At 36.5% G+C, this 24,241-nt stretch overlaps 1 protein-coding gene across 1 annotated transcript in view; it reads left to right on the top strand.

Moving 5' to 3' along the window:
* Positions 1-24,241, top strand: part of PPFIA2 (PPFI scaffold protein A2) — a 509,952-nt gene that overhangs the window by 121,874 nt on the left and 363,837 nt on the right. Inside the window, exon 5 of the mRNA XM_081594854.1 lies at positions 7,554-7,607. Within this exon, the coding sequence (XP_081450980.1) occupies positions 7,554-7,607 (54 nt within the window). The remainder of the gene's footprint in view (positions 1-7,553; positions 7,608-24,241) is intronic.

Here is a 24,241-nt window from a genome sequence, read left to right as displayed (position 1 = left end):
AACGCTCATATCTGTAGGTCAAACAAGGATATTTTTTGTCCCATCAGAAAATATCCACCTCACTTCAGGAGAATTCTTCTTGCAATTTTATTCATTCCTTATACAAATATTAAATAAATATGTTTTATTCTAAGTCTCTGTGTGGTGTGCCAAGATGTCCTCCATAGTTTTTCCATACCTCCAGTTAGTCAAGAGAGCCTTATTGTTAAAAATCATTGCCTCTGAAGTTAGCCTGTATAGATTTGAACACTTATAAGTTATGTAACCTTTGTAAAATCATTTAAAGGCTTGAAGATTGTTTCATCATCTTAAAAATGATGAAAATATTAACAGCTAAATGAGCTGGGATGCTTTAAATGAGACAGTGGAGCTCTCAGCATGGCATCTGGTACAATAAGTGCTTAATAAATGTTAATTATTGTGTTACCCAACCAAGATCTTAGGGCAGACTTACCTGGTACGCATTCAAAAATAAATAGAATTCCAGCAACATGAAATACTCAAACTGTCTATGAAACTTACCCCTATAAACCCTATGTGTTGTAAATTTAGCACCTTATTTCTCTGAATTCTTCCTCATGTTGTTCTTCAGATTGATATACTGAAAGATCCTTGAAGTCAGAGAGGATGTCGGAGTCTCTGGATTCCATACATCAGATTCAGTGTGGTGCCTTATGCTTATTTTGTGTGCAATATGTTGTCGGCTAAGTTGTCATTGTCCTTCTGATGGCCAACTAGACTCCAGACTCTTTGAGAGCTGTGACTTTGACTTATTCAACATCATGCTGTCTGTGTCCAGCCCAGCGCCTCAGTCATGACAGGTGTTCAGTCATTCTCATTTTAAGGAATTAATTCTGTGGCTCAGAGAAAATTCATATTTGGGCCAGACTATGTTCAAAGTAAAAATGTAGCTATTTTCCTCTATTAAAAATTGCAAAGAAGTACTAAATAGGACTCTCTCTGGCCTCCTTAAGAAAGACAATTTATGAAATTGGTTGTGTGTCTCTTGGTTCTTCTCTGCCTCCCAGGAAATTTACCCTGTAAAGTTGCCAAGGAAACACTAACAGCTTAAGTCTGGTAAAAGAGGAAAGATGCCTCATTAATAAACTCAGATTCATTATTTGGATGCTTGCCTCAAGGAGCTGGTGTTCTGTGATAAAAGATTGTTTCCATTAAGCCTTATGTAAAAAACTGAATGATTTTTTTTATGGAAATTTTGTTTTCTGACTTTTACTCATGCCCAGTACTATGTACCTACACTCTGAAATGTTACATAAAAATGAGCATTTTTGATTTTTAATGTATTTGAACTGTTTATTAATGTTCAGCACATATGTTATATAAAGTTTTCAACCATTGATTTATTTATTGTGCAATGATTAGGGTATCAGGTCTTTAATTTGAAGTATTGGCAGTATTTCACCAGAAGATGAATTTAATGTTTCAGTTCAGTTGAGTCTCTTAGTCGTGTCTGACTCTTATTTTCTATTAAATCATTTTGCATATTTTCCTTCTTTGAACTAGAAACCATGGGTATAGAGAAATGTATTGCCTCAAGATACGATAATATAGAGTTGAGTGTCTTTTTTGAAGGAGGATATCTCTTTAGTGATGTATAATGGAAAAAAAATGTATAGTGTGCTTGAAGTTATAACACCCAGGATTTCAAAGCTTCTTTGGAGCATTTACCAGATGTGTGCTGTTACACAAGTCATTCATTCATTTGTTCATTCAGGCATACTAAAAATACTTGGTATGCAGACACCATTGCCTTGAGCCATGCTTTCAGAGTGATACATTTACACAACAATGAGAAATACTTCAATTACATCCTCTGATACTTGCCTTTTTTAAGTATAAATTATATTACCTGATTTATTCATTCAGTCATTCATCTGCAAAATACTTCTTGAGCTCCCACTGTATGGCAAACTGCTCCAGAGGCTGGTGAGCGGTGATCCTCCCTTGCTGAACTCCAGACAACTATGTTCTTTCACCGAACTCCTTTGGGCTTGGAGTGGTTACGACTTCCTGCCAGTCTCCATGCTTCACCATTGCACTGGATCCATTAAACCATCCATATCTCTATAAAATACCCTTGGATTTAAGCATCTTGCTTTTGAGTTTGCCTGTTGCTTTTGGGTGGCACCTCCACTTATTCAGACAGTCAATTGTATTGGGGTTGTTTTTCAAACAGCAGTGGAGCCAATGTGGCTGGGTGGCATGAGAGAGAGAGGAACGAGGGCAAAAGACAAGATCAGTGGGACAGCCAAAGCCAGATCATCGCAGGGCCTGTATAACATAGTAGTGAGCTTGAATTTTATTCTAGGATTAATGGGAAACCACAGAGGGGTTTGTATCATGGGAGTGATCTGACCTAACCTTCATTTTAAATGGATAGTTCTGACTGCAGCGTGGAGGATATATGGGGAAAGAGGAGACAAGGGCATATGAAGGGACGACAGTTAGGAAAACAATTCTTTAGGCCAAGGGAGGTTATTGTTGATATGGTCCAAGGGATTAGGACGGTAGCAACATAGGTGATGCGGCTTCCTTGGTGGCTCAGGGATTCTTTAGAATCTGCCTGCAGTGCAGAAGATGCAGGTTCAATACCTTGTTTGGAGAGATACCCTGGAGAAGGAAATGGCAACCCACTCCGGTATTCTTGCCTGGAGAATCCCATGGAGAGAGGAGCATGGCAGGCTACAGTCCATGGAGTAGCAAAGAGTCAGACATGACTTAGAGATTTAACAACAACAGAAACGGAGGTAATAACAAAAATACTCTACTCCTAGCCATATTTTAAACATAGAGTTGGCAGGATTTGCTGATGGATTTGGACCTGAGAAATTTGATAAATAGTGATGTCAAGGTGGACAGTACTGGGACAGAAACCTACTTTGAGGGAAGAGTTGAGGTGAAAACCAACTTTGATTTTGCAGTGTTAAGTGTTAGATGACTGTAATATACCCAAGTGGAAATTGGAGTAGGCAGTGTAAATCTCTGAGGATAAAAGCCATGGTACTAAATAAACTAAGAAAAAAAAGTATTTCAAGAAGGATGGAATGGTTAACTGTGTCAAATGTGGCTTAGAGATCAAGAAAAATGATGATGGAACATTGACCATTGATTCAGCCAATTAGATGTCATTAGTAACCTTAATAAGAGGGGTAGCAATGATGTAGTGGGGACAGAAGCCTGCACTGAGAGAAAATGGAACATGAGGGACATTTGGGGTTTTTTTCCATAAAAGAGATGAGAGAAATGCTGAATTTTGATATTTTGAATGTATGAATTGTATAGACTTCTCTACAAACATAAAATACCTCACCATATTTTTGAAGACCTTGAAATAAATTTTATATATAATCATTCAATAAATATGGTTGATGTTTTACTATTTTATATTGATTTCACTGTACTAATACATTTTTCATAGATTGTTTTGTGCACAAAATGTACTCTATATTGAAATATGGTCACTTTCCTCTAAAGAATTTCTAAAATAATTACAAGTTAAAAACATACATAAATAAAATTTTAACATACTCATAGCTGGTAACAATATAGTATTGCTTTAAATATTTTCATATTATATAAAGTAACTGGAAGAATAATACTTGAATACTTGATATTAACTTTAAATGTAGCTATTAGGTTCTGAGATGTTCTGAATCTCATCACATGTGCAATGTTAGATTCAGTTGACTGTTTAGAACTTTATTTTCTTCATTTTAGCATATTTAATACCCAGATTACCTTATCATCTTCTCCTTAACCATAATTGGCTGGTCCTACTCTTCAGGGATAAAAATAAGGATCCATAAGTTTCCCTGAGGAAAATCTCAAGTCCCAAAATACTCCTTTTTTCCATCTCCACACAGAAGAAGCAGCATTTTCAATGTTTGAACTTAATGATTTGCATGAAAAACCACATGATTAATCCCTGTAGCTCAATCATTCAAATTATGTGTCAAAGGGAAAAAATATATATCAATTTTTTGATCATGGGAAAGGGGTGCAGATAGGCAACCAAGAGCCTCAGTGCAGCACAAAGTGGAATTTATTTTAAACCTGCCCTCAAAGGGCTGCCCTCAAATCTCACTGTGCTCAGAGCTCTGACACTGATTGCTCCATCCCACTTGCAGTTCAGCCTTCCGAAGATTTCTGTTGAATTACCAACCTTCCATCTCAGGAGCAGGGTTTTCCCATATAGAAAAGACTGACTCTACATAGCTTGTGTCAAAGACTGGCTAATAACCTCACTCAGGTGTTTGACACCTTGGAGACGGAAGTGAAACTTTCATCACCTGGATTTTCAAGAAAGTTGATTACATAATTCATGCAGTTCATTAATCCTAGTTTATTTGGTTCTGTGTAGATGATAACAGTCCATATAAAAGAGGCTGTGTAATGCTGATGTTAAGCAGCAAGTCATCCCCAAGCAGCACATGGCAGGTGCCAGGTTAGCTATAGATTTGACTGAGGAGACAAAGAGTCCAAAGGGACTGAAAGAGTACATTATATATACAGCACAAACAGAGTCACCATTGTGTCAGCTTTCCATATCCCTGGAAACGCCAAGACTAGGGTGAGACAAATCAGGCACTTAGGGCACGAAGTTTAAAGAGTCATTCACTCTTGCTGCTGCTGCTGCTAAGTCGCTTCAGTCGTGTCCGACTCTGTGCGACCCCATAGACGGCAGCCCACCAGGCTCCGCCGTCCCTGGGATTCTCCAGGCAAGAACACTGGAGTGGGTTGCCACTTCCTTCTCCAATGCATGAAAGGGAAAAATGAAAGGGAAAAGTGAAAGTGAAGTCGCTCAGTCATGTCTGACTTCTCGCGACCCCATGGACTGCAGCCTACCAGGCTCCTCCGTCCATGGGATTCACCAGGCAAGAGTAATGGAGTGGGCTGCCATTGCCTTCTCCCCATTCTCTCTTAGGATTCTACAAAGGTCAGTTTGTTTTGCAGATGTCTAAGAATGGGCTATAACATTTAAGAATGGCGTATAACATTTAAGGGGTATCACTCTCAGGATCCTGTAAGGGCAGGATCAGCACCTGTATGACCTTCAAACTGAGTGTCTCCTTACATTTTTCACCTTAGTCACATCACTTGCCTAAGTCCAGTCCTGGACCTGGACCCCAGGCCCACAGGACAACACTGAATTGGTTGAGCCGGATGACAGACAACAAGAGCGGTGGGTTCTTCTGTTGAGGGGGAGCCCGTTCCATACCGAGCTTTAGCAATTTTATATCCTGTAGATGGATCTGGGGGTGCAGTGGGAAATTCCATGCCTCACTGGTGCCAGGGAGGAGAATGAGAACCAGTTATGTGGAAGCTCTCATGGCTTTCTTATGTTGTCATGTTCTGGGAGGCCCACAGGATGTTCCAACAAGACCTGTGCCAGCCGAAGGTTAGCCTTGCCTACATGGCCCATGTGGATATGTGCAAGCTCACCAGGATGCCAAGGTGAAGCTGTTCCCCTACAATTGGTATTAAACACACAGGTTTGAAAATAAATAAATAAATAAAAGCACAGGTTTGGAATTTGTAACCCCACTTTTTAATAGCTGTATGATATTGATTAAGCTATATAAACCTTTTAACCTCGTAAGTGAGAAAAGAATAACTACTTTATAAGGTTGTTGTAGCTATTTTATAAGACTTTATAATGTATACAAAGCATTTAAAGAGTAACTGCATGTAGTAAATGTTCAGTAAGTAGAAATTATTTTATTAGCTATTAAATCTAAATTCCATAATCTAAAAAAAATCAAAGTTTGATTTGAATGTTTTAATCAAATATCATTATTGCAATAGCAAATTTTAAAACTATCTATAAAATTGATGTTTTTACTTTCTAGTGTCTCCTTTTTTTGTTATGTATTTAAGAAGACATGTAAAAACAAGATAGACACGTTTGTCAAAGATTTAAGTTATATTTGGTAGATAAAATATTCAACAACCATCTGAAAGACTAACTCACTTTCAACTATTTTCAGTTTCTCAAGGGATTTACTTATTTCACCTACTAATTTTACAACATAAATGCATTCACGCATACTTCTCTTGTTCACACCTGAAAATTTTTTTTGCGTCAAGTGATGGATAAGCCATGTTTAACTTGGGTTTCTGTGCAAGTAGGACACTGTCTCAACTTACACTCAAAGTAGAATATAAGCTCAAAAATTGTATTTAATTAAAAGAGTAAAAGTATCCATCTGTCTTCTCTTTAGAGCCATGAATTCATAATTTGCTTTAATTCAGCATGTTAAAAATCTTGAGTAAAAATACCTTTTCCATGCATCTTCAGAATTCTCTTGTTGATTAATTTTTCTCAAGACCGTGAGAATTCATAGCATTCTTAATAATATCCAGGTGTTTGGCTGATTCTCTAATCATAGATATTTAAATTTCTTTGCCTTCTGTCTTTACTCAGTTGCCTTTCTTTCATCTCCGATTTCTAGCTGCAAGTACATTTCCCCAGATTCCTCAAACCTATGCATTCAACTAGATGCAAACAGATAAGAAGTGACCAGGGCCACAAGAAAGAAACATTTTAGCAAAAAGTGTGATTTGTTTATGTAACCCTAAACTTCTTTCTGCTACCTCTGAGCAGACTGTTTTCTTTTTCTTTTTTTATTTGGGAGGAGAGGGGGCTGGTTTAAAAATTAAAAACTGCAGACATTAACATCCCAAGAGATTCTACTTAAAAATCTACAATTTTATCTTCTTTTGAAAAGATCGTGATTAGTAACCCTGGAACCAAAGCCATACAACTGATAAAAAGGAGCTGCAGTTGTCCCTAAAACAGGGCACTTGCTTTCTAGTTTGTCACAGCATCACCCATTTCTTTATTTGTGATATCTTTGTCAATTGTAATCTTTCCTCAGGCATGATCTACTGTGGTTACCAATTTAACATTAGAAATCAATCCTTGTGAAAGAATAGCTAATCTATCCAGATCTGTTTAAATATTCATCTTCTATATGTAGTAATTGGAGAAAGAAATGGCCACCCACTCCAGTATTCTTGCCTGGAAAATCACATGGACAGAGCAGCCTGGTGAGCTGTAGTCCTTGGGGTCGCAAAGACTCAGGCACGACTTAGCGACTGAACATGTATAGTAATTGAGTGAACTGTAGATAATTAGATTTTTTGTAGTTTGAGCACTTTCCATAGGTTCAATATTCTTGCAAACAATGTGTTATATTGCGATTTCATTCAATTTTCTTTATTCTGTTCCACCCTCACTTCAGCTTCTTAGAGAATGAAACATCTGCTTTCTCACCTAGGGCTATTTTCTTTGCATACTTCAAGGATAATTAATCTGTATTTTTTTCTATTTACAGATTGTACAGAAAAATCTGATTTTTAGATAACAACAATTGGCATAGCTTTACCATAAGCAAAATTATCTTAAGACAAAACAAAAATGTAGTTGAGTGCCCTCATTTTGTAGCTAAAAAATATATTACACTGTGGGACTGGGAAATTCTCCATGCTGTTCAGTAGCATTTTATGATCAACACCTCTCCCCTTTTCAGGATATCGAATCCCTAACAGGAGGGCTGACTGGTTCTAAGGGGGCTGATCCACCGGTAAGTTAGATTCTTCATTAAATTTAACTATTGACAAATTGAATTATGTACATACCAGATCATCAGGATTACTTGTATACAAGTAGTTGTACAGGTAACTTTGGAATAGATTCTTTACAAACTTTATAGCTATTGCAATAACTAATACAAAAATGTGAACTTGCTTCGAGGTATCATTTGGTCTTTTAAAAAGTTTTAATAACTCATAAAATTTATCCCTATATTGACTCTAAAAATAAGAATGAAAGCTTCATTAGAATGTATAAACACCTTACGTCCTAATAATAGGCTACAACAAAAGTTAAAACATTTTGGAACTTGAGAGTTTACCATTTCGAGTAAGTGTATGATTTTGGGTGCAATATAGTTTCTTGTTACTGAGAAAAAAAATTTTTTTTCAGGCCATTTTTTCAACAGTGTTGATTCTTGATATCACTGTTCCTTTCCTACTTTACCCAGGAAATGCATGAAAATTTTCGAATATTATTATTTTTAGATAATAACAAGAGATTGATAGTCTAATATTGGAACATTGTAGTCTTTTCTGTGATGTCTTATCTCAGAAAACATTCAGTAAAATAACATTCCTGTGATTTCATGCTTCAGGCACAAACATAAGTTCTTGGCATTATCTCAGGTGATAAAATTCAGTGTATTTCAACAAATAGCCAATGTATAAATTTTTTTATCACTCCTTTTCACTTAGCTCTGTGAGGTTTAATGTGAAACAGAATCCCGTGTTATCAATTTTTAGCTATACTTCATCTAGGCATCTATCTGAAGTCCATAATTACATTAAGACATCACTGAAGTGTTCAAGAAAACTAATTGTAGCTTTTTCTCTCCTGTCTTACTCTCATGTATCTCATGATGCTGTCTAATCTTTATCAAATTGCTCCTAAAGTAGGCTAAACAACGTATTTTAGTCCATTCCTGTCCTTTTAGTTTCATTGTCTGAATTTAATGCAGAAAAAAAATGTATTGTCTTCAGATAGCTGCTTATATTTAGTCCCTGAACCTATTACACTGAAGCATAAGGAAAGATGAAATGTAAGTCAGCCCAGCAAGTATACTGGGACAGGATTTTTGGCCAGTCCTATATGTAAGTAGTATAGGTCACTGCTTATGTGATGTAATTTCACCCTACTGTTTTGCATTATGTTTGTGCATAGCATTCCCCTTTTATTAGAAGAATAAGTCCATTCCCTTTAAACTACCTCCCTCACTGTTCACTGATTCCTGAAAGAATTCTGCAATTAGAGATAAGTTGGTTTTAAGAGGATTTGTCTCTTGTTCAAAACAAAGCAAAATACCTCTCTTCTACATGTGGCCATAAAACTCTTACCTGCTATTTTCATGTTAAAAAAAGTTAATCACATCCTTTCAAGAAGGCAAATTTCAAAACATGGAAGACTGAGTCAGCATTAAAGCCTTGTTATTAAAAGAAGCCCCTGTGGGAAAAGGTCACAGAAATGAAAGTTGATGACCTGAAGGCAAACTTAACCAACTTCATTTCTAAGAGCTAAAGTGAAGTGAATATGTGTCTGTGTTTCATACTACGCATACGCTTGTCTTTTCTTTGGACATAATTTATAATATCATGAGGATAGAGGTTCTCTCTTGGCATCTCCTACCATGAAGATGTGTTTATTTTATAACATTTTGTAGAGTGGAAATTCATCACACAAATGTCGGAGTATTTAAGAGCTTAGACAATCTAAGGTGTTAACAGTATACATATATTTACTGTTTCCCATTGTTAAAGAGATATCCAAGCATATTACCAGAGCTATGTAATAAAATCACTTTTTAATATTCTATATAGCTTATAAAAGTAGTCCAAATGTGAAGGTGAAATAGTAATAATGTCTACAGTTGCTTCAGTCATTTAAGACTTTGAATTAACATACTGTTTTTGCCCCCAGATTAGAAAACTGAAAGTCAGATTAAATTATACATAACCTAAGTGCATTTGAAGTTTCATATTACTTTTTTCTTTCTTTAAGAAGGGTCTTTATAATAGATTTTCTAAATACTATTATTCATTATCTATTTCTAAAGTTATATATTTTTAATAAATGTTTACAGTGTATTACTAAAGCCATTCTGTGTTGAAATTTTCATTGGTAAGAAATTCGAGGTCTTATAATTTTTGCTCATTGAACAGAGTAATATAAAATGTTGAATGAATGGTCTCTCACAGGAATGCATAGCTGTGGAGTAATACCTTTACTAGTGTAATAGAAATACCAGATACATCTTTAAGTATGAGTGTATTTAAAGCTTGAAAAATTTTCTGTGAATAGATATAAATATTATTTCTGAAGCATTAAAAAAGTGAATGTTACATTTTTTCAGATAGCAAGCATATATAAAAATTTTTGTCAAATTTGCAAATGTGTTTATACATTTGCATATCTGGTAAGAATAAATTTGGGTAACTCTAGAAATTCAATTTGCATTGATATTTTTAACTCTAAATGTTAAGGAGATATTTTGAAAATTCCAGTGTCTCAGTTGTAATTCTAATTAGAAAGGAGACTGGCTCATTCATTATTTTCAGGGGACAATTCAAGATGTTTTATAATGGTTTTCTTTTGAAAAGAATTTCGGGAAGTATGTTTTTAAATTCATAAACTGGAAACCCATTGTTGCTTCATATAGAACTTACAGATTTTTCTAAATCACACAATTATCTTAGACAAAATATCTTCTGTCATTGAGAAAAATATTGCCTGTTATGTTAACTTAAAATTATCTTTGAAAAATTGTATCAAAGATATTTTATATTCACATATATTTTCCATTCACAACAATTAGATCACAGATTAACCTCTAGTGTAAGCACATTGCGTATATTCACATATAAAAATAAGTAAACATTTTAAGAGTACAAAAATCTGCCTGCAACATAGGAGAGCCGGGTTTGATCCCTGGGTCGGGAAGATCCCCTGAAGAAGGGAATAACTACCCACCCCAGTATTCTTGGGGCTTCCATTATAGCTCAGACGGTAAAGAATCTGCCTGCAATGCAGGAGACCCAAGTTCTATCCCTGGGTCAGGAAGATCCCCTGGAGAAGGGAATGGCAACCCACTCCAGTATTCTTGCCTGGAGATTTCTGTGGATAGAGGAGCCTGGCAGGCTACAGTCCATGGGGTTGCAAAGAGTTAGATGTGCTGCTGCTGCTAAGTTGCTTCAGTTATGTCCGACTCTGTGAGACCCCATGGACAGCAGCCCACCAGGCTCCTCTGTTCCTGGGATTCTCCAGGCAAGAATACTGGAGTGGGTTGCCATTTCCTTCTCCAATGCATGCATGCATGCTAAGTCGCCTCAGTCATGTCCAACTCTGTGCGACGCTATGGACAACAGCCCACCAGGCTCCTCTGTCCCCGGGATTCTGTAGGCAAGAATACTGGAGTGGGTTGCCATTTCCTTCTCCCAGTCAGACATGACTGAGTGACACACCCATATAAAATAAAGGAAAGAAAGATATATCATTAAAATATCATTATTAAATTAAATAGTGCTTTTTAAATACACCATTTCACCATAGTGTTTTAAATTTTAAATATTAGCATCATTAAAAGTGAAAAACTTGTGAAATGTTAGATGTCAGGGATGTCTCACATTATCAAGTTGTCAGGCCATCAGGCCGGCTGATAGGAAGGCCAGGGTAAGGTCTAAACAACTCGGTTTCTGATGGCCAAGAGGATTTTGGATGCTGAAAAGCAGGTACAAAGCATAAACATTTCAACTGCTACACCAGCTGAACCTTGTATCTGGTAAGCTGTGGCTATGCAGGACCATGCGGAATCAGCAGTGTGGCAGATCTCTGTCTTGTTTTGAGCCCATGAGCCAATGATGCAGAGGTTTTGGTCAACTGTTGGCCGGAAGCCAGGATTTATCCCAAACTGCTAGCTAGGTCTAAGTCTGGAGTGGGGATTTAGTAACTAAGCTTTGGCCACAAAAGTTATGTTTAGTGATACAGACCTAAGCAGACTAATGTACACAATGAGAGGAGTTTCTCTTTGTCATTTGGTTTAAGAAATGTTCTTACTATTTATATGTTGATATAAACCAGCTATTCACTTTCTTATTATTTTTGATTATTTTTAAGAGTTAATATGGACAAAATCTAATAAGGAGTAATGTGAGAGAAACCCTAGATAGACTATATGAAACAAATTTCTGAGCACACTGGTCAAATGTCAAAGTGTCCTGATAGTTCAGAGTGCTATGATCTGTGTTTGAATTAAGTCCACGTCATTGCCTCACCCAGGACTTACAACAGTGCTCCTGGGGCTATTCACTTGATCCCTTAGTTTCTTTCTATCTGTTACCTTGACCCAATAAGATCTATAAATTTGCTTCCTACACAACTTAGCGTTTTAATTTTTCTAAGCTTCCTTTATTCAAATGCTACCGGTTCTCTTTATTTCTAGAGTATGGTGAATAAGTGACTGTCCATCGAATCTGTATCCTTAGGCTTGATATGCACACTGTCCTGAACATTCTCCAGCTTTATTAATTTTTTTCCCACTGAGGAACCAGAATTGTACATTCCATATTTTTGTACTTTCTGTTCTCTTTTTAATGGTCTTCCTGATGGTTCTTAGCAATTTGAGTAAACACTCTACAGAACTTAAAACCAATTCATTTTTCTGAGGGTGCTGTTTAGATCAGGTTATATATTTTTCAAATTGTAAATAGCATTAAAATTTTAAAGTCTCCAAACTGATTTAATTTGATTATTCAAAAAATGCCAATGTTCTACTCACTTGCTTCAAAGGATAAGGCAATACAAAATGTGAGTTTGAATTGTGATCTAATTTAATTTCTTTCACTTTGAACATTCTATTGCTTTATTACTTACTTTCATTGTCCTATTTGTTTAGTCAGAATTCAGTGTATATTTGAGTGTACACTGTGTGCTAGACGTTTACTTAGCTTTTGGAAATACTGTGGCAAGCAATTCGCAGTTTCTTTTTTCAGCATCTTATAATATAGTTAAAGAGACAGGTTGGTAAAATAATTACAATGTAATGAAAGCACAGGATGAGATGAAAGTAAGTAAGAGGATCTTGTAATCCAAGTTGGGAGTAAGAGGTGGCTGGAGGATCAAAGAAGGCAAATAAAAGAAAACAATGTCTAGTTGTAGAATGAGTTGAAGCCTACCAACTGAAAAAAGTCAAGCATGGAATTTTAAATAACAAAATATTATATATGTAATTGAAAAATTAGAAAATAGAGTGGCTAGCGTATGAAATAAGCTGGAGGATGGTAGGTTGTGATGAGATAGAAGGTAAAAGATAACACAGGGCAAGAGGAAGAAATTCCACAGAAAAAAATTGTGCTCTGAACTAAAGAACATGAGGACCCGTTAAAGTCTTTAAATAGGAGAGTCACTTAATCAGCTGTGTCGTTTAGAAACATTTTTCTGGCTCTACTGAAGAGAGATTTAGAGAAAAGCTTAAGCAAGAAAACAATTGAAAGAGGCTCTTACAGTCATCCAAAGGACAGATGATAAAAATGATCATGGTGACTTTTTTTGGTCTTGTCCCAGTACATTATAAAACTAATTGAGGCAATATCTCAGGGGAAAGTCAAAATTTTATTTTGTTAAAACATTAATTTTTTAGTTTGAGCCTATCAAATGACAGTGAGAATGGAGAGGAATAAACTGATTCATGAGCTATTAAGGACTTAATGAACACACAGGAATAGGTGGTTGTTTGGAGGGAGGAGAATAAAACTTATTGAAAAGTTCAGGCTGATTTTGAACTTTCTAATTTGGCAATTTAGTGAATAAAGATACCATACGTAGAGACTAGAATCCTACCAGGTGGAGCATTTCTGGAGAGGGCATATTGAGTTCAGTTTTTGATACATTAAATTGAGGTGTCAGAATTGGGAATATCTGAATGATTTTGGAATTTAAAGGTCAAATATTATTTATAGTGACTGATTTGAACATGTAGAATAGTTAGAATAGTTGAATAGACTAGAACATATGAAATAGTTGACACTATTGGAGCTGATGAAATCTCTCCAAAAAATGTATTCTTTTTTTTTTGAACTAATAACCAAAATTCATCTTTTTTTAAATTTATTTTTAATTGGAGGAAAATTGCTTTACAATGATGTGTTGGTTTCTAGCATACAGCAATTCAAATCAGTCATAATTATATATTTATTGCCTCCATCTCCAGCCTCCCTCCCCTCCCCCTGTCCCACTCCTCTAGGTCATCACAGAGTATCAGGCTAGGCTCCCTGTGTTATATAGCCCCTTCTCAAGAGCTGTCTGTTTTACACGTGGTAGTGTGTATATGTCAATGCTTCTTTCTCAAGTCCAACCCTCTCCTTCCCCCACTGTGTCCACAAGTCTATTCTCTACATCTGTATCATCATTCTTTCCTTGCAGATAGGTTCATCAGTACCTAAAAAATGTGTTCTTAATGAGAAGATAAGAGAATTCAGAATAAAGCCCTAAGTAAGAAAAGCATTTAAAGGTCAGAGGAAAGGTAAAGGTAAGAGGAAGAGTATGCCTCAAAAAAAGGTAAAACAGAGCTGATTACAAGGAAAGAATACCAGAAAAATGTGCCGTCATACATGCCAAGGTCACAAGAGGATGGTGAAAAGGATTTTTAGCAGATTCATGATGTTGAGAGTTCAAGAACAGAGTGCCCCATTGAAATTTAGCAATAAGAGGATAAAGGGTGGTCTGCTATTTAGTTGCTAAATCTTGTCCAACTCTTCTGTGACCCCATAGACTGTAGCCACCAGGCTCCTCTGTCCATAGGATTTGCCAAGCAAGAATACTAAAGTAGGTTGCCATATCCTTTTCCAGGGAATCTTCCTGACCCAGGGATCGAATCTCTTTCTCCTGCATTGGCAGGGGCATTCTTTACTACTGAGACACCAGGGGAGCCCAAAAGGTGTTCTAGGTGAGAGTAATTGTAGTGGAGTAATTCACTTAGAATCTACTTCGTTTCCAAGGCAAATCTTTCAATATCACAGTAATCCAAGTCTATGTCCCGACCAGTAACCCTGAAGAAGCTGAATTTGAATGGTTCTATGAAGACTTACAAGACATTTTAGAACTAACACCCAAAAAAGATGTCCTTTTCATTATAGGGGACTGGAATGCAAAAATAGGAAGTCAAGAAACACCTGGAGTAACAGGCAAATTTGGCCTTGGAGTACAGAATGAAGCAGGGCAAAGGCTAATAGAGTTTTGCCAAAGAATGCACTGGTCATAGGAAACATCCTCTTCCAACAACACAAGAGAAGACTCTACACATGGACATCACAAGATGACCAACGTCGAAATCAGACTGATTATGTTCTTTGCAGCCAAAGATTGAGAAGCTCTATACAGTAACCAAAACCAGACCGGCAGCTGACTGTGGCTCAGATCATGAATTCCTTATTTCCAAATTCAGACTTACATTGAAGACAGTGGGGAAAACCACAAGACCATTCAGGTATGACCTAAATCAAATCCCTTATGATTATATAGTGGAAGTGAGAAATATATTTAAGGGACTAGAACTGATAGAGGGCCTGATGAACTATGGATGGAGGTTTGTGACTTTGTACAGGAGACAGGGATCGAGACCATCCCCAAGAAGAAGAAATGCAAAAAAGCAAAACGGCTGTCTGAGGAGGCCTTACAAAGAGCTTTGAAAAGAAAAGAGAAAAGCAAAGGAGAAAAGGAAAGATATAAGCATCTGAATGCAGAGTTCCTAAGAATAGCAAGGAAATATAAGAAAGCCTTCCTCAGTGATCAATGCAAAGAAATAGAGGAAAACAACAGAATGGGAAAGACTAGGGATCAAAATTATAGATACCAAGGGAATATTTCATGCGAAGATGGGCTCAATAAAGGACAGGAATGGTATGGACCTAACAGAAGCAGAAGACATTAAGAAGAGTTGACAAGAATACACAGAAGAATTGTACAAAAAAGATCTTCACAACCCAGATAATCACGATGGTCTGATCACTCACCTAGAGCTGGACATCCTGGAATGTGAAGTCAAGTGGGCGTTATGCATCACTACGAACAAAGTTAGTGGAAGTGATGGAATTCCAGTTGAGCTATCTCAAATCCTCAAAGGTGATGCTGTGAAAGTGCTGCACTCCATATGCCAGCAAATATGGAAAACTCAGCTGTGGCCACAGGACTGGAAAAGGTCAGTTTTCATTCCAATCCCAAAGAAAGGCAATGCCAAATACTCACAGGCTAGTAAAGTAATGCTCAAATACTTAAAATTCTCCAAGCTAGGCTTCAACATTACGTGAACTATGAACTTCCAGATGTTCAAGCTGGTTTTAGAAAAGGCAGAGGAACCAGAGATCAAATTGCCAACATCCATCCGCTGGATCATCGAAAAAGCAAGAGAGTTTCAGAAAAGCTTCTTTCTGCTTTATTGACTATGCCAAAGCCTTTGACTGTGTGGATCACAATAAACTCTGGAAAATTCTGAAAGAGATGGGAATACAATACCATCTGACTTGCCTCTTGAGAAACCTGTATGCAGGTCAGGAAGCAATAGTTCGAACTGGACATGGAACAACAGACTGGTTCCAAATAGGAAAAGGAGTACGTCAAGGCTGTATATTGTCACTCTGCTTATTTAACTTATATGCAGAGTACATCTGAGAAACGCTGGGCTGGATGAAGCACAAGCTGGAATCAAGATTGCTGGGAGAAATATCAATAACCTCAGATATACAGATGACACCACCCTTATGGCAGAAAGTGAAAACTAACTAAAGAGCCTCTTGATGAAAGTGAAAGAGGAGAGTGAAAAAGTTGGCTTAAAACTCAACATTCAGAAAACTAAGATCATGGCATCCGGTCCCATCACTTCAAGGGAAATATATGGGGAAACAGTGGAAACTGTGGTTGACTTTATTTTTTGGGGCTCCAAAATCACTGCAGATGGTGACTGCAGCCATGAAATTAAAAGACGCTACTCCTTGGAAGAAAAGCTATGACCAACCAAACAGCATATTGAAAAGCAGAGACATTACTTTGTCAACAAAGGTCTGTCTAGTCAAGGCTATGGTTTTTCCTGTAGTCATGTATGGGTGTGAGAATTGGACTATAAAGAAAGTTGAGCGCAGAGGAATTGATGCTTTTGAACTGTGGTGTTGGAGAAGACTCTTGAGAGTCCCTTGGACTGCAAGGAGATACAACCAGTCCATCCTAAAGGAGTTCAGTCCTGGGTGTTCATTGGAAGAGCTGATGTTGAAGCTGAAACCTCAAAACTTTGGCCACCTGAAGCGTAGAACTAACTCTTTTGAAAAGACCCTGATGCTGGGAAAGATTGAGGGCAGGAGGAGAAGGGGACTACAGAGGATGAGATGGTTGGATGGCATCACCAACTTAATGGACATGGGTTTGGGTGTACTCTGGTAGTTGGTGATGGACAGGGAGGCCTGGCGCACTGCGGTTCATGGGATCGCAAAAAGTCAGCACGACTGAGTGACTGAACTGAACTGAAAAATAGGAAGATAAAAATTGGATTCCGTGGTTAAGGAAATAATTGCAAAGAGTTTAATTTTATGAAGGAAGTGAAAACAAATAATAGCGAATGTTAGAGATGAGGTTGAGAGAAATTGTTTTAAGGAGAGAAAATTTGAGTGTGTTGAAACATATGGAAAGCTCATAGAGAGGGAAAAGAATTTACTGAGGCAAGAGAAGTTAATAGGTCACTGGATGAAGCAGAATAAGATGGACTCCAGGGCATCTTATATAGAAAGAGCAATGTCACTTCAAATGTAAAATAAGGGTAGAAAAATAGAATGGAAACTGATGCAAACATTTTTTTAGGGGGCTCTTATAAAGCTGAGACAGTTTCCATTAAATGGCTTCTATTTTCCCCACAAAGTAAAAAAGAGCTAATTAGCTGACTGTTGTGGGGAGATGATGGGTTAAGATAGTTTAAGAACGTAGAGAAGATATATTTAGCCATTATGGATTGTGGAAGAACTATGCAAACCATAGATGGATTAGTGGAAAGTGTTAGGGTCTACTTGTTGTAGGTAGTGAATTTGTACTGGTTATAAATATGTAAATTAATCTGTGTTTGCTTTTGCTTCAACAGAGCTCTGTAGTTCAAGTATAGCACAGGGAATGCCTGCAATCATTTTGATTTCAGGTTGTTGTTCTGACAGGCAATTGCTATGGAAGACCAACGAAGCAAGGTAATTGAAAATATTAGCAAGAATATCATAAAGTCTAAGCTGAATAAGAATTGCAGTGAATATAGGAAAGGATCTCAATAAGTTGAAAAACCAGTACGTTGAGTGTAGGAAGAAGTTACAAGAGAGTAGGATGCTTGATTTAAGCACTATAGGACCAAAACATTCCCAGATGCTAGTAAGATCCAGGTTGTGGTCATGGAAACAGATGAAGTACAGAGGGCATGAAGTTCATTGAAACTGATGACATCAAGGAACTGAAAAGCCAGTTTGATGGATTATTTATGTGGACCCTGCAGTCTTTTTTACCCATATTTACTCCCTTGATAATCCTAACCTATTTTACAGCCATCTAGACACTGATGATTGAGTAATTTACATCTCTAGACTGATCGCTTCCCTGAACTTCAGACTTGTATAATCCAACTAAATATTTGACATATCTACTTTTATATCCAATAGAAATTTAAAGCATGATGGATTAAAAACGGAGCTTCTGGTCTTCTCTGTCAGTTTCCAAAAATCTGCATTTTATCGCTAAAAATTATTGTCTATTTTATGCCACTATTTCCAAAAGTCAAAACCTTAGAGTCATCCTGTAGGTTTTGTCTTCATAATTTATTCATAATTTAACCAATTTTCACCACCCCTACAAAATTACTGCCCTGGTCTGAATCACCATACTTTCTCGTATATCCTTCCTCAGCGAAAGCAGGAAAAATTTCTTAGAATATGTCAACTCGTGTCACAGCAAGGCTTAAATCATTGTTGGCTTCCCATCAGAATAAAATCCCCAAAGCCCATGGAGTGGTTTCTAAGACCTTTCATGACGTCTCTCCTTACAGTGTCTCTAGGAACTCAAGTCATAGCTTCCTTTCCATAGTTCATTCCACTTTGATTGCACTAACAATTTTCTAGCCCTTTACAAGGGCACGCTGTTGCCATTGTTCCTTCTGCTTACCATGATGTTTCCACAGATACCTGCTAAGCCTACTTCCTCACTTTCTTTAGGTCTCTGTTCAAAAGCTACTTTATCAGAGAGATCATCTAATATTCTTTTCTCTGCCCCTTTTGTGCTTATTGTTTGTTTTCTTCTATTATAATAAAAACTCCATATAGTTAGAGACTGTCTCATTTGTTCACTATTATATTGCAAAGATCTGGGATAATACCTGTCATATGAGTCCCTTGATGCATATTTGCTGAATAAATAAGAACAAAACTCAAACGCATGATATATATGATCATATTTGTGTGCTTAATGTAATAACTAGCAGAATGCTGCATGGTGAAAGGGATTGAGCCTCTTATAATAATTCTGTAATGAGATTACATGAGTGTACTTCAGAATATGCTAGTGGTAGCAGGAATTAAAATAGTAGAGAATAAAAAACTTACAAAGGCAGTATTAGTAGAATCTTCCAGTGGGAAAAGAAATAGGACTCAAGGGTAACTTCAAATATTGACCATTGGGAAAAATAACGGCAATGCCAAAGCATAAGGATACATTTGGATACCGAATATCTTATTTGTCTTGTTTAATATCACTAAATATAATCCCTTTGAAAGCAGAAATTTCTCTCTAGCTTATAACTATACACTCCAATGAACAAATGAATGAAGAAGAATCTAGTAGGTCTTCAGACAGAAATAATGTGCACCAGGTATTGAAAAATTTCAATAAATAAGAGAGTAAAAGAAAAGAAATGGAACTTTCATTGTTGGTTTAAAGTTATACTTAGAGCCTCAAAGCATAGTATCACTGGTGGTATCTCCACATTGTATGGAGTAGTGTTAGACATACGACACGTGCGTGCTTAGTCACTAAGTCGTGTCTGACTCTTTGTGACCCCATAGACTGTAGCCCACCAGTCTCCTCTGTCCGTAGGATTTCCCAGGCAAGAATGCTGGAGTAGGTTGCCATTTCTTTCTGTAGATCTTCCTGACCCAAGGATGTAACCCGGGTCTCCACTGAGCCACCAGGGAAGACCATACTCACCGTAGACTTGTTAATTAATAATTACAGTAATGTCAGTACTGCCACTGGAGAAGGCAATGGCACCCCACTCCAGTACTCTTGCCTGGAAAATCCCATGGATGGAGGAGCCTGGTAGGCCACAGTCCATGGGGTCGCTAAGAGTCGGACACGACTGACGACTTCACTTTCACTTTTCCCTTTCATGCACTGGAGAAGGAAATGGCAACCCACTCCAGTATTCTTGCCTGGAGAATCCCAGGGACGTCGGAGCCCGGTGGCTGCCGTCTATGGGGTCGCACAGAGTCGGACACGACTGAAGCAACTTAGCAGCAGCAGCAGCAGTACTGCCGCTGTGAATCACCACCTTTAGCCTCTCTAAGTGGTGACCAGACAGGACTTATTAGCAGAATTTCAGCTGGTAAGAATTGGTGCAGAGTTTTAACTCTCATGAAAAAGAGAAGGGTGTGCTTCTCCTAAGCCAAATGAGAATGGACCCAGAGCAATGACTCGTGGAAGAAAGCAGTGCTATCTCTGTTTGGATATTTATTCAGCAGCTACATCAGCAGGCAATTCCATGTTATATAAGGTAAGGGGTAAAAAAATTAATGTGTATCCCTTAGAGTTTAGAGATACACATAACAACTGAATCAGATGTTTGCTTCCTCTATGCAAATATGGATAAGGGATAGGAAAGAAAGGAATCAATAACTTCATTTTAATTATTTAATTTATTAATATTTTAACTAGTCAGAATAGGTACTTAAACTATTAGTGTCATAAATATGTAGCAAAAATAATGAAAGTTCATATGCAGGAATTTTATGAGAGAAATGTAATGCTTAGTGTAAATGACACCAAAAGATTTACATGTTAGATGTTTTCCTAATTATTAATGCTTTATTGATTAGACCAATTTAAATATATGTATTTCAACACTAATTAATTAGAGGGTATCTTTGAACATGGTTTCCTGTATTCAAAAATTTGAATCATCTTAAATATCAAAGGGAGCAAAAAAGGTATGAATTATAGACTAACATCCAAAGGTTGCATTAGAATAACACTGAATGTGGAAGCATTTTTTTGAGATCTCTCAGAATATTGCTTCACTGGTGTTTTAATATAAAAGACACTTTAGAAATGTTTTTTATATTATAGGTGAAGTTATATGAGAAACTGAGAGTAATAACAACTTATTACAGATAAAGGTCTTTGTCACTTACCAGTAATTTCTAATCAATCTATAAAAATAAAGGTATAGTACTTGAAATTTTTTGAGGCAAAAGCAATATGTTAATGAAAAAGGACATAGTAAAATAAATTAGGAACTTGCATTATTGCAAAGATATATTATTTTTGTTAATAATAAAACATTGAACTATATATTAATATATACTCAGTTTTCTGATCATATAAAGCTTAATGTGAATCATTTTCATTTACCTATCTGTTTCTTAGAATCTATATAATAATTCTGTCAAAAATAGTAATATAATTTCAATTATAGACATTGTACATACTTGTATTATGTTCTTTTCCTAGTTGCTTTTTTCTTTCTCTTTATTTTTACTATACATGAATTTATTTAAATATGTGTATATTTATATAAGCATATATACACACATTTAAGTGTGTATATACATCCATATTTATATATGTATTTTTATATATACATTTTAATATATATTTCACCCTACAAAAAATGGCATCTTTTTTTAGTTTCTTGACTAAACAAGAGGCTGGTTTCTAATTAGACTGTTCTTATCCAACATAATAAAGTGGAACTATTTTTATTCTTGATCAAAGATGCTTATAATTTTGGGTGTTTATCTGAAAAGACAGATGGATGAATACAGCTTTATACATGTAACTGCTCATTAAAATGTGGAAAATATAAAATAAAAATAAAGTTTTATTTAGGAAACATATTTGTAATGCCTATTATGTGTGCAATACTATTCTGGGCACTTGAGAAGAAATGAAAGATATCAATTAAGCTCTATAGATTTTTGTACTTTAACTGGTTAGCAGTTGTTTCTTTTGAAAACATGATTGATAAGTGTAAAAAATGGTACATAGATAAATAATTGCTTTTCTTTTAAATGGAAATAACCATGGTAAGTGTGTTTGGGGGGTGATTGTATTTTTATTTTTTGTAAGATTTATTTTGAGAGGTGAATATTGAACCAAATCTTGAAGATCTAATTTGCAGTTAATTAAAACCTTTATTTCAGATGGAAGGAATTAAGGATGTCTTTCTCTTGTATCCAAAAAGAGTTCAATTCTACAGACTTCAGCAACTCATAAAACTGACTACTACAACTTATATACAGTATATCAGTTTAAATGTAATTACTGAATCTTAGAATATAAGACTTAAGGGGTCTGAGCTATTTTTTTAAGTATATGTGGTTTTATTTTTTAGGAAGCCCCAGGCACCCTCCATGTGCCTGTGCAGCTTAATGGCTAAACACCTGTTCAGCCTCAGGGAGATTAGGCTTTGGGCCAAGGGTTGTTTGGCTCTTCTCTGATAGAAGAGTCATGGCTGCATACAGTGGAAGTGAAAGTCACTAGATCGCGTCTGACTCTTGTGACCCCACGCTCTGTGGTCCATGGAATTCTCCAGGCCAGAATACCGGAGTGGATAGCCTTTCTCTTCTCCAGGGGATCTTCCTGACCCAGGAATCAAATTGGGGTCTCCTGCAGTACAGGTGGATTCTTCACCAGTTGAGCTATCAGGGAAGCCCATGACTGCACACAGCTGGCTTTCTTAAAAGGAGGTCTGGGGGGCCAGTCCAGATAACCTGGGACAATAGGATTTGCACAGATTTAGAGCTGCTGCTGCTGCTGCTTTTCCAGCAATCCCAGTGAGGTGACACTCCACCTCCTCTGGCAAAATGAGAAACGAGCTCGTTTTCTGAGGATTTGCCCTTTTCTACCATTAGTATTCAGCAAAACTTAGCAGGGTTAGAAACTTCAAACTCTGTGGCTCCCCTTTTTCCTCATTGGGCTTCCAGAGGAGGCAGCATAAAGCTTCCTTTTCCTCTGGTCCTGTCTAGGAACTTGTGCCTCTATGTGAAAGAATACTACATCTGGAAGGAAAGCAACTCACTCTAGCTACTTCCCAGTAAAGATTGTCTTTTTCAAATGAACACTCAGGGAAACATGAATAAGCAAAATGTAAATGCTGAAATTACATGCATATGCTTATTTTTCACTTAACATTAGTTATAATCACCAAAGTCACTTTAAAAAGGAGTCTGATTATATGTTCATAATAAAGTTAATATTATACAGAATTCTTACTTTTCAAATAAAATCTGTGTTGTGTTAAGAACACCACATAATAGGAATCTGCCTCACAGATGTTTTGATAGGCTATTAAATTGTTTTTGAAAAGATATTTGAAGTTATTGATATATAAAGTTATAAGTATTATAGGGAAAAAAATGGACTTCCCTGATAGCTCAGCTGGTAAAGAATCCGCCTGGAATGCAGGAGACCCCGGTTCGATTCCTGGGTCAGGAAGGCCCGCTGGAGAGGGAATAGGCTACCCACTCCACTATTCCTGGGCTTCCCTTGTGGCTCAGCTGGTAAAGAATCTGCCCACAATGCGAGTGACCTCGGTTCCATCCTTGGGTTGGGAAGATCCCCTGGGGAAGGGAAAGGCTACTCACTCCAGTATTCTGGCCTGAAGAATTCCATGGACTTTATAGTCCATGGGGTTGCAAAGAGTCGGACACGACTGAGCAACTTTCACTTTCACTTCATAGGAAAAATAGAAGAGTTATAATATTAAAAATTTAATATTTGGTCAAAAACATTCAAGCTTCCCTGAAATTTGAAAAATTATCTTTTGGCTACATAATACATTCTTCAGATATTCTTTTGTCTTACTCATAGGAACAATATCTTCTTATTGTAGTGTGGTGGAAAGTTTTGTTTTAATGCTAATTATTTTTCTATTTTTCCTTTTCTTCATCATAGATTAAAATGAGTAATCCATAATTGACTATTTTTCTTCTATGAACAACACTTTTTGCAAAAAAAAAAAAAGAATTAAAAATCTTAGTATTCATATCTAGAAACACTGTTTCATTAAATTCATATGACCATTCTCTAAAAGGCCAGATAATTCATTGAAGTTTGACATTACAAACAAGATCATTATTCTAACTTTTAAGTAAATGTATTAAGTAATTACATAAATACAAGTGAAAAATAGTCAGTGTGAAATAAAGATTGTCAGAAAAAAAATTTTAAACTATATGTAGTTTGTAAAAGAATTCTAAAATATGGAAATGAAGGTTGAAACCAAAATGGTAGAAAAGGCATACCATAGAAAACCAGCTAACAAAATAAAGCAGGTATAGCTACATTAATACCAGAAAGTGTAGTCTTTCATAAAGAAATGCTAAATATAAAAAGAGAAACTTATATATA

The sequence above is a fragment of the Giraffa tippelskirchi genome, chromosome 4, assembly GCF_054371585.1.
Source record: "Giraffa tippelskirchi isolate mGirTip1 chromosome 4, T2T-mGirTip1v1.2.pri, whole genome shotgun sequence".
In the NCBI taxonomy this organism is placed as follows: Eukaryota; Metazoa; Chordata; class Mammalia; order Artiodactyla; family Giraffidae; genus Giraffa; species Giraffa tippelskirchi.
This window is presented reverse-complemented; position numbering and strand designations above follow the sequence as displayed.